General features: G+C 39.8%; 1 protein-coding gene across 1 annotated transcript in view; it reads left to right on the top strand.

The window, feature by feature from the left end:
- Positions 1 to 6,801: 6,801 nt before the first annotated feature.
- The window catches only part of LOC118415521 (fibropellin-1-like), an 8,630-nt gene continuing 4,387 nt past the window's right edge, over positions 6,802 to 11,044 (top strand). The window contains exons 1-9 of the mRNA XM_035820191.1: positions 6,802 to 6,941; positions 7,584 to 7,979; positions 8,123 to 8,236; positions 8,675 to 8,785; positions 8,975 to 9,088; positions 9,494 to 9,607; positions 9,945 to 10,058; positions 10,241 to 10,465; positions 10,673 to 10,801. Of these exons, the coding sequence (XP_035676084.1) occupies positions 6,884 to 6,941; positions 7,584 to 7,979; positions 8,123 to 8,236; positions 8,675 to 8,785; positions 8,975 to 9,088; positions 9,494 to 9,607; positions 9,945 to 10,058; positions 10,241 to 10,465; positions 10,673 to 10,801 (1,375 nt within the window). The 5' untranslated portion in view covers positions 6,802 to 6,883. The remainder of the gene's footprint in view (positions 6,942 to 7,583; positions 7,980 to 8,122; positions 8,237 to 8,674; positions 8,786 to 8,974; positions 9,089 to 9,493; positions 9,608 to 9,944; positions 10,059 to 10,240; positions 10,466 to 10,672; positions 10,802 to 11,044) is intronic.

Here is an 11,044-nt window from a genome sequence, read left to right as displayed (position 1 = left end):
TTATGTGTCTAGCTATTGCGTCATAGTCTTTGGCTATTCTAGATTAATCCAAATATTTATGTCACGATGATCGGCAGAAACATTAATGCCCCTCTGAAATGTCTTTATGGCTTATGTCAGTGTTGGTCTTAATGTGTTTCAAAACAGGTATCCAAGTAATACAAAGTATGTCGATTATGGACATTTCAATGACCAGGTTTTGTGTAATGTTGAAATACAGTAAAACGTATGAAAAACGTTCGAAACTCATTCACGCGTTCATTGATCAGGCTTTAATTAATTCTTGCAGGAGAGTATGTAATGATCCAGCATCTCCCATTTCAGCGATCGCCCGATATATTTTTTTGCCTTCCTTTGCTTAGTAGATAGTAGTTTTTTTTTCTTTTCTCCTTACAATTCTTTGTCTCGCTGGGCACATAAGATTGAATTAACTTGGCCTTGTGTCAAAGGCATGAGAATTTCGCACCTGTTCCTGGTCAAGGAGAATGCAATGTTGAACTATGTATAGGACAGAACAAAATATCCAGAGTTTGCGCCTTGAATATTGTTTGAAAATATACTTATGACTGTCACGCAGGCAGTAAGCAGACTATAGATATTATCCGGCACGATTTCTTTGGAACTTTATATCATTATATATTATACGAAGAGACTTCGATATTGTACAGCCTCTCAGAGATAAGCAAGACCACATATGCATTTTCGTTGCTGAAGAACTATGTACGATATTTCAACCACGTTTCGTGTACATTCGAATTGGAATTGCTTTATCATGTGTCCGAATTTTTCACAAATATGTGTACTTTTTATTTCTAGGATAACGCTCTATGGGTCATATTGAACTTCAACCCTATCCAGACTGGGCTTTTTGGGCCTTCCCTGGCCTGGGGGGGGGGGGGGGGGGGGGAATGGGTCATTCGACCCCCCCCCCCTTCCTATTTTTCAAAAGGCTTACTGTACGATCACCAAATTTACAGGGAAGGTTGTGCTCATCGAGTTTTATAATTCCTAAAATTTTATATCATTATGACGAAATATGACGTAATTATGACGTCATTAATTTATGTTTTTGGCAAAAATGGGGAATTCCAATAATACCTGAATATCTCACTCAAAAACTTACCAATAAAGGTTTCTTATTAATATCTAAGTGTTATAAGACTTCTGTTGTCAAAAGCCGACGCAACGACGTCAAAATGACGTCATAGAATGACGTCATCTGTAGTTTAGCTATCCGCCATCTTGGATTATCAACCTTAAATTTTTCAAGATACATTTTTTTCAATATATAACGCTAAAACCCCTTGAAAATGGATTAAAAACGTTCACGTGGATGTTTTCTGTAAGAAAATACCAAGTAGTGATGAAATTTGAGTGAAAATAAGCTTGTTATACTTTTCATCATGATATTGTCGGCCATCTTGGATTTTGACCAATTACGTCATCTCATTAGCATAATTTATGAATATTTAATTATAAATGTTCAACTAAGATGTGTTAGATATTAAAAATATATGAAATGATGTTAAGTTTAGCAAGAAAATCTTAAAATCCTATTGTTAAAACCAAAATTAGTGATTTTTGTAAAATTTGCCTTTCAGAAACCCGTTGCCATGGCAACACGAAAAATCATAAACTTACGCAATTTTTTGTAAAATTGTTGCCAATAATATTTTAGGAAAACTCACCAAGTTTGGTTGTTCTAGCGCAAGCTGTTTGGGAGGTATAGGAGGTCAAAGTTGGCGCAGGCACTTTTAGCCCCCCCCCCCAAGTCTGGATAGGGTTAACAACGCAAGGGACGATTTTTTCAGATATTTCATACTTTTCTACAACTAAATTTTAGTATCATCTCGAGGGTTTACTAGTATAAACACATATCAAGCTGTACTACATGTACTAGACGTTAAGGTACTGGCCTCGTCATGGAACTAGACGCACAATGACTTACACTGGGAAGGTTCGCAAACATAACAATATTTATTGCTTAGACTATCCGTTGCTTACGCCTCCGCTGCATCGTTTGTAATTAATACAATGTACTACATATGGCACGATGTTCTCACCTTCTTTTTTCTACTTTCTCTTACACTTTTATGTGTATATGGCTATATGCCAATTGATGCATTGGTGATCTATTTAATCAACTTCAAGTTTGTTTACAATTTTAGTCGTCTTGAGACATACCTTTAGGAGCTTTTTGAGTATTATCTGTATCTGTATCTGTAACGTTATTTATATAGCCGGTATAACCGCCGTTCGGCGTACGCGTAACACACCAGCTTCGCAGGCACGCGGCGCGGCAGCACCTGGTTATATTACACCGAACGACCCGTCACACCTAACTTTAGCACATCTATCTGCAAGCGTTCTTTAAAGCTATCCAGAGAAGATGCCCCTACTGTGCTTGGTGATAACATATTCTACTCTACGATAGTTCTGGGAAAATACGAATGAATTTTTGAACACATCAATCCTAGGTTGGCAACTCTGGTATTTGAAGTCATGGCTGTTTCTTGTTCTTTTTTGAGCTGGTATAATTATCAGTCGGCACGTCCACCAGTTTATTGGTCATTTTGTACATCATGCAAAGTCTGGACATTTATCTATTATAATTGAAAAACGTACTAGCTAGTACTGGCCTTGGTTATTACAATGTACCTTCGCTAGACGGTTATGTTTTCGGTAATGTTTGTTTGTGCATAATAGTCAACACTAGTATTAGAGTAGAATATTGTTCATAACTGTCCATTGTCACTAGTTTATCTACTATGTTTATACCATGTACTTGCAATTAGCCCTCTGGCACGAACTTGCAAAATAAACTTCTTATATGTTTGCAGCTTTTTTTAACTGCAGGAGCAGGTTTATAATTTTTAGACTTAGACCACAGCAACTAAATTTTATGGATGACATCAGCGCGCATTAATTTTCGCCTGATTAAAAAAAAAAAAAATTTTTTTTCTTCTGTAGGGATGGTCAACATGACGATTAAGTTTTTTAACATTTGCTTGAGAGCAAATACAGCATATTTCAGCCATCTCCCTCCCCATGCAACAATAGACTGTTCCAAAATCATCCATGTGTGAAAATGGTACACTTCTACTTAAAAATCACTTTTACTAATCACAGTTTAGCCCCCAAAGGAATCTTACTCCGTGCCGTGAGAATGGTCTCTTTCAGTGCACCCCATTAGAATTTGCACAATAGACCAGTCCAGAAATACTCCCGCTGAAAACATGGCCTTTGAATAAGAAACCCAGTCCAAATTTAAACTTAGCAAAAAAGGTCCCCCGCGCATGAAAAGGTAAAATAGACCAGTCTAAAAACACTTCCGCTAAAAATTTTGAATCATAACCCGTCCAAAACTAAATTTTAAAAATCCCCTTCCGTCCAAAAATTGACTCTTCCTGTGATACCCCTATGTAAGGTGGACCAGTGCAAAAATACATCCGCAAAAATAGGACATTGACATAATCATGGAAGTCCGAAAATGATTTTTTTAAATGACCCCCTCCGTGCAAGAATGGACTACTAGTATTCCAGCACATCCCATGTAAAATTGCAAAATACACCAGTCCAAAAATACTCCCACTGAAAGACTTTGCATAATCACTAGTCCAAAGATAAATTTAATACCCCCTCCGTGCAAGAATGGACTCTTCCAGATAACAACAGGCTCGTTGATTGGCTGCCGATAATGAACCAGGCTACGCGAATGGTTGCCAAATAAGTTTTTAATTAAGTTGTATAGACATGTGCACGTGCAGTCTGCAGGTGGGGGGGGTCAACGACCTTGAGGTCGTTGACCTCTCTGGCTGTTGGAAAATGACCAAAATACTGTAAATGCAGAAATATTCGCGGTGGATTAATATTCGCGGTTTTCGCGGCGGCCGCTTCACCGCGAATATTTCGTCTGCTGGCGCCGCCTAAGGTGCCCCTTTTCCGCTCCATGTACATACTACTACTGTCTTTGTCACTGTATAATGAAATGTTTGACATAGTCTTGACTGAAGACACACATGTAATTTTTTCATACGACCAACTGTATTACAGTACTGTACAGTATGTTCACCATGATACAAAGGTCGTACTACTGTATACTATTACGTATTGAGAGGGTAGATACGATTACGAGGGGCATTCAATAAGTAATGTCCCTGACCCACTGCCAGTTGTCCGATCTAGATGAAATGTTGCATGTGTAATGAGTCACATCTCTATGGGTTATGTTGCAAAAAACAGCTCTGAACTAATTGTGGTTACTGATTTACTTGTGTTTGAACTGAGTCAGGTGCGAAATGGACCAGGTGTGAAATGGAGCAAGTTGAGTGTCGCGCAGTGATCCGGTTTTTGTATTTGAAAGGACGCACACCAAAAGGGACTTTTGATGAAATGAAAAAAAACTTATGCTGATGATGCCCCATCATATGACCTTGTAAAACGCTGGCATCCTGAATTCAAAGAAAGCCGGAAGTCTGTGGAAACAGCTCCCAGACCTGGTCGTCCCTCTTCTGCCATTGATGAGGCACCTGTCGGAGGACCAACCTGGGATGTCCTACAAGAACGGTGTCCAGAGCTACATCAAATAATGGGAGAAATGCATAACTCTGGGTGGATCCTATGTAGAGAAAGACTAATAACTGTGCCAAGTTTCATTAATCTCCTGCTATGGGAAATGGGTCAGGGACATTACTTATTGAATGCCCCTCGTAGATCAGTAACAGTGGCTCACGCAAGAACAAGTCAAAAGCATGGAAACTGTTCTATCCGTCTGTATAGGACCCTTACCGGGTAACCAGCAAGTGTTTTCCGACTGGCGGTTTGTAGAGGCGCCGGGTTTTACACGGCAGTTCGTGACTACAGTGCAGTGCTGAAAATGCATTGAATTTCGCGGGATGGCGCTACCGCGAAATTAAATCCACCGCGAAATGTCCATTTTGCCGCTACCGCGAAATTAAATCCCCGCGAAATTAAATGCATTTACAGTAATCCCCAAATATATCATTTTGAAGTGGTTTATGCCAAAATTTCTACATGGGTCATTTTAATAAATATCTAGAGCATCCCTTCACCATATTTCAGGCCATTTGGTTATAAAACGAGGGTACAGGAGCCAAAATGTCCTATCTTTGTCCAAAAATGGCCAAAAAATCGCAAAAGTAAGCATTTTGTTGTACTCTATGTATAAATCGTTATTGAATCCATGTGCTCATATGTGAAGGGCACTCCTATACCAAATTCCAGGTCATTTAGTTGTAAAACGAGGATACAGGAGCCAAAAAATGCATTTTTTTGTAAAATAAAATGGTCAAAAATCACAAAATTAAGCATTTTGTTGTACCGTATGCCAAAACTGTTATTGAGTCTATTTGGGCAAATGATCAAAGCACCTCTGTACCAAATTTCAGGTCATTCGGCTGTAATACCAGGGTACAGGGAGCCAAAATATACGTAAAAATTGACAAAAACCTCAATAAAATCTTTTTAAAGGCAGGTATGAAAAAAATGGAAAAACGCCTAAGGGTATTGGCCTACTTTACGAGATAAAGTGTTTTGAAGATTTGACAGGAGAAAGAAGAGACATTACGAATACAATATATTTCACCATACCTATGGTATGGCTGAAATATAATGAGCAAATATATTGTGTTATAGCCTAATAATTGTTCTTGTAGAAGTGACACTTGCGAGGTACCCAGGACTGTAGTTGTAGAAATGAAACTTATTGGATAGTTGTAAAAATGACACCAATATGGAAGCTATGAGTGTGGTTACCAACAGTACATGTCGTAAATACTGAAATGAATGCATTATTGGCTCTGATATCATGGTTTGTCTCTTTAATTCTTTTTACAACAGTCAACACAACTTCATGGTGCCTATTTTTGAAAATGTAGCCATCTTGTTTGTTTTTTCACCCATCTTGTTTTTTTTTCGTCCTATCGCACTATTTGTGCAGTCTGCAGAGGATGTCATCCATAAAATTTACTTGCTGTGGCCTTAGTTAAAGAGGATAACAAGAAGTGTTTGACGGATCGTCGTGATTTTTGGTATGTTGATAGTTTAGGTGATGTGTGATATAATTAGACGATAATCATGCAAATAATAATTAATGAGAAATATCATAAACCCCCTCCTTTCCATGATAGGAATATTCGAACATGTGACGTATGTATCCAAGAAAAAGAAGAATATTGATGAATGGAATAATATGCAAATTATAATTAAAACCTAATTTGCATAACCAATGACATAATGTTAAATGGCGGGAATTTCATACTTGTGGTAGCTACGTGGAGGTTTACATCGTTGAATATTAATCATGCAACATAGAATTGCTAGTATCATTTGTAGTATGGCATTCTTATTCTAAGTGTCTACTTCTGTTTGGCTGGAAGAGATTATCAACTGATCAGTTGTAATGGTTGAAATCATTTTTCGAAGGTATGGGATGGTATAGCTGTAGTTTTATGTTAGTTATAAGAAGAGGAAAATATTCCTTGGTGATTTAGTAGCAAATTAGAGCATTGGAGATTTGCATTGGAAATAATTCGGCACACGATACGTTTGTCACGTATGCAGTATAGGCCTGCTCTTTCTTTTGTAGCTTTTGTCAAACTGTCATCTTCTCTCGTCTTTGATCATCACGTTCACGTTAGTTGAACACTTCTGTCGCCATAACCAGCACCATTGTACCCGGTGTGACTCAACACAAGGTTGAAAAATCAAATATTATTTTAATTGCAATGTTTGGAAAGTTTGTGACTCACACCAGTGTTGTCAAGGATGTGATTCTATTGACTCGGTACCAGTCAGCGTTACAGTTCTACACAAAGCACGCTCTACACAATCATCTGTCAACTCAACTCAACATTCGGTGAAGATGTGGACGTTTCTGCTCTTGTTCGCGACTGTGATCACCTTGCCGGCTTCATCACGAGGTAGATACATTATTCCAACTTGTTATCCTTGAGTACTACGGACCTACCTTCTTTTGCATTCACTTGCGATGACAGGTGTACCAACCCAATAGTCAGTGTACTAGTGTTATGTTGGCATTTATAATGCAGGTTGAAATGTTAACGGATACGCATACGTGTGATTCTTAGCCTGTCCGTTTTCATGATAGTTTTGTAACAATCCCCACCTACTGTAACTATATAGGTTTGCACGCAGTTGATAAACTGAAAGGTAATTGTCTTTAAAGCTTAGGGAGAAAAGTTATTTCTCTAGCTGTCCAAAATATCCAGGTTAACGTTCGCCGTATATTTGCGGTGTATTTGTGAAGACATTACACGAATTCGGTTACATGGGATTAACTATAGTGCTCACTCTCCTATTGATAGATATGTTGCATTTGATTCTGTACATTCTTTTGAAATGAATAAAGCTACTGTTAAGTATGACCTCCTGGCTCCTGCTTATAATGGATTAGATTCTAACACTATGTAATATATACAGTGTGTTCAATGTGTCTTCAATGTGTTCAGTGTGTTCTTTTGCAATTACATTCAAAATGACTGCTATCATAGTCATATAAGGTATCGACGATAGAGTTAAAATGTTTTTCTCTATTTTCTAAGGTGAGAAGGAGTATCTGACAACAGTCGACCCCTGGGCCTTTTATAAAGTTTCTGTCGTAGGATCGATGACGAATACCAACGTCAAAAACACGTGTGATGCGTTGGGGATGAGTTATCCGTGCTACCTCTCTGGCACTGCCTCGTGTACCCACTTCTGGACTTCAGGCTGCATCGTTTATGACGATGCCAGTGTCAGCTGCGATACTTTCGTCGTCCTCTCGGAAAAGGTGTGCGGATATTCTGACGGGTGGGGTAGTAGATGTCGTCGCCTTGATGACACCTTTGTGTACATCCCGAACTGGCAGAACGATGACAGCGCCTACGGTGTAGGCTACTACTCGAACAGCTGGGGTCTGCACGGGGCAAACTACACCGACAAGTACGCCCTTTGTGCAGGTAAATACAGTCTCAACAAGACTTAAATGATAATAAAACAAAGCATAGACATCTGATCAGCTGAATAAAAGATCGTGAAACCGTTATCCTTTTGGATTGTCAATATAGCTACTTTTTCGATTCTAAGTGTTTTACTTTTGCAGATGTTGACGAGTGTATCAGCGCTCCCTGTCAGAACGGAGCTGTATGCCAGGACGAGGTGAATACCTTTACCTGTCAGTGCACACCTGGTTATACTGGAACGTTTTGTGAGTCAGGTAGGTTTCTGGTCATGCAATTAGATGTTTGTAGCAAATAACTAGCATATCATAGATTTCATTTATCTACGTGTTCCCATATGACTGGCTTCAACAGTAATTTTTTGCTGTGTAACAATGCGACCTATGGGTGGGATTGGGTTGTTACTGCATTATTCTTTTACCCATAACAGCGGACAATACTTTTTTAAAGTTCTTATTTTGCAACCGTATGCACAATGCTTCCCCTTGACTTAGGCATGGCGTTAATCCATACTTAGGGACTGCTTCTCCATGTCCCTGTATGGCCCCACGGGCAATCTACAAGTTGGTACCATAATGAAATGAGATGAGATGAGATTTGCGCAACGCTGCAAATAGTTCATGTAGCTCAAGTAGTGCACACGCATGTAGTCTAGAGATTCTTTTTGTACGTTTTGTATCACACCTTTCCTGCAGAGATCGATGAATGCGTGTCAAACCCATGTGTCCATGGCAGCTGTGACGACCACTTGAACCATTACTCCTGTACGTGTGACGCAGGTTGGGCTGGGGTCGACTGCGACGAAGGTATTGAATGGCTATCTTGATACTTAGCTTAGTTACTTATCACGATTGTGACTGATATGATATCATAAGAAATGCGTTTTCAAAAGCCGTACATTACTATGCATTACAAAATGTTCAAAATATCATAATAGACAGTGGGAGGTGACAGTAATGGGACATAATGGTTAAAGATATGTATCTTCCTCACAGAAATCGATGAATGTGGTGGCGTTATCTGTCAGAATGGAGGAGTATGCCATGACCAGCTGAACAACTACGCTTGTCAGTGTGCTCCTGGTTTCATCGGAACGCACTGTGAATACGGTAAGGTAGTGAATACGGTAATGCACTTTCTGTATAACTTGATTCAAGAAGTTTACTTCCTCAACAAATCTCTTTCTCTTACTCACTGTGCAATGTTTTGTTGTCATTTTTCATCCCTGGTTGGCCCACAAATGCATAACATAAGGTACCGTGAAAATAGAAACAAGTTGATTTGGTAAACGTCCGTAAACGTTTACACTCTTGTGTAAAATAACTATTCTCTTTTGCTTTCATGTTCTATTAAACTTAGGCTCATAGATCAGCCAATTGCTTCCAATCTTCCAATTGCTTCCAATTCCAAGCTTCCAATTGCTGCCTTGTTCACGTCGTTGCAATGTTCGGCCACCCCATAGAGGATCTTCCCTGTATAGATCTTTGTTTATATGCCTACTGTTTCTCTTTTAGAGATCAACGAATGCCACAGCTCCCCTTGCGTGAATGCCCTGGGCTGTGTTGACGGGGTGAACAACTACACCTGTCAGTGTAAGACTGGCTGGACGGGGCACAGATGTGACTCAAGTATGTCTTGTTATTTACGTAAACGTAAACCTATGGTCAGGGGTGTTATCGCTACAATTGTGCTTCGTGTTAGCATACATCATCATTCATTATAGCTATACAGACAAAGTAATTGCAAATGGAACAGGTGTAGCCTACTGCATTTATCGTAACTTTTAGATTGAAAACAAATGCCAAATATAACAATTGCAAGATGGCTCAACCACAAAGATGCACATGAAACAATATCAGTCTTTTCAAACCTCTATCTACAAAATGATTGCTTTGCCAGAGACCATAAAATATTGTTATATTTTGATATTGGTGGTGGTACAATCTGTTCACTGTTCTTCATCAGATATTGACGACTGTGCCAGCAATCCGTGTTGGTACGGAGGGACGTGCGTGGATGAGGTCAACGGCTACAGCTGCGTCTGTCCGAAAGATGTTGTTGGGAGAAAGTGTGAAACCGGTACGATATGTCCATACATACAAAAACTTTGACAAACCATGTAGCACAAATGTCTCTGCGAAGGACGAGATAGAGTTGTCCTGCGTGGTTATCAGAAACGCAAATGTACACATGTATATTTTCATCAATCAGTGGTACTTATTACCTTCTCCCTCCATTTTCCCTACGATTCCTGTTCGCAGTTTCCTTCCCTGGAGGTTGCTACCAGTTCTCGCCCGACGCCGTCTCCCACGCTGACGCTGTGCGAGCCTGCAGTGCCAAGAACGGCCACTTGGCGGATGTGAAGGACAGCCACCAGCACAGCGCCATCGCCAACGGCATCACGGCTACCACTGGCGTCTCCAACTGGCTCGGATTGAAGTTCTTACCCGCAATTCTCGCGTACAGCGATGGCTCCATTGCTTCAGGTTATTGTATTCTTCTAGTAATCCCGATTTCTGTATCAACTGACAACCACAAGAAACTGCTGCATTTTTTTTTAAATTTGGTCAGATTGGTTTAAGATCATTCCAACAGGTGTGTGCAAATGCAGGGAACTATGCCTATTCGTGATGTCATATATCAATCAGTATCATAGGTTTTCCCTGATACATTTTATATTTGTCCAACTTCAGCCCCGGTACAGTGGTCCTCGAGCGAACCTGCCGCTCCCTGTGACCTGTGTGTTTTCTTGGACAGCTCTGACAGCTATCTGGCAAAGACAGCACCGTGCACGGAACGGCACAGCTACGTCTGCCAGGCTGGTAAATCCCTTTTACTCTTATATGCACATTTATTTACTCTCTCTCTCTTCATTTGATTGAAGGAGAGGGAAATATGTTTTGTCTTCTTTTTGGCATATGGCAAGCCCGGAAAATTCCTGTATCTTCGTACGAAAGGATCTATCGTACTCGTAGTCCGAGGAACGTTTTTGTCCTTTTTAATCTATTCTACGTAATGCAAACGATGTTTTGAATAGTACAGACATACAGACAAATCTTACAAAG

The sequence above is a fragment of the Branchiostoma floridae genome, chromosome 5 (assembly GCF_000003815.2).
Source record: "Branchiostoma floridae strain S238N-H82 chromosome 5, Bfl_VNyyK, whole genome shotgun sequence".
NCBI classification, from domain to species: Eukaryota; Metazoa; Chordata; class Leptocardii; order Amphioxiformes; family Branchiostomatidae; genus Branchiostoma; species Branchiostoma floridae.
Note: the sequence above shows the minus strand (reverse complement) of the source record. Positions and strands in the feature narration are given on the sequence as shown.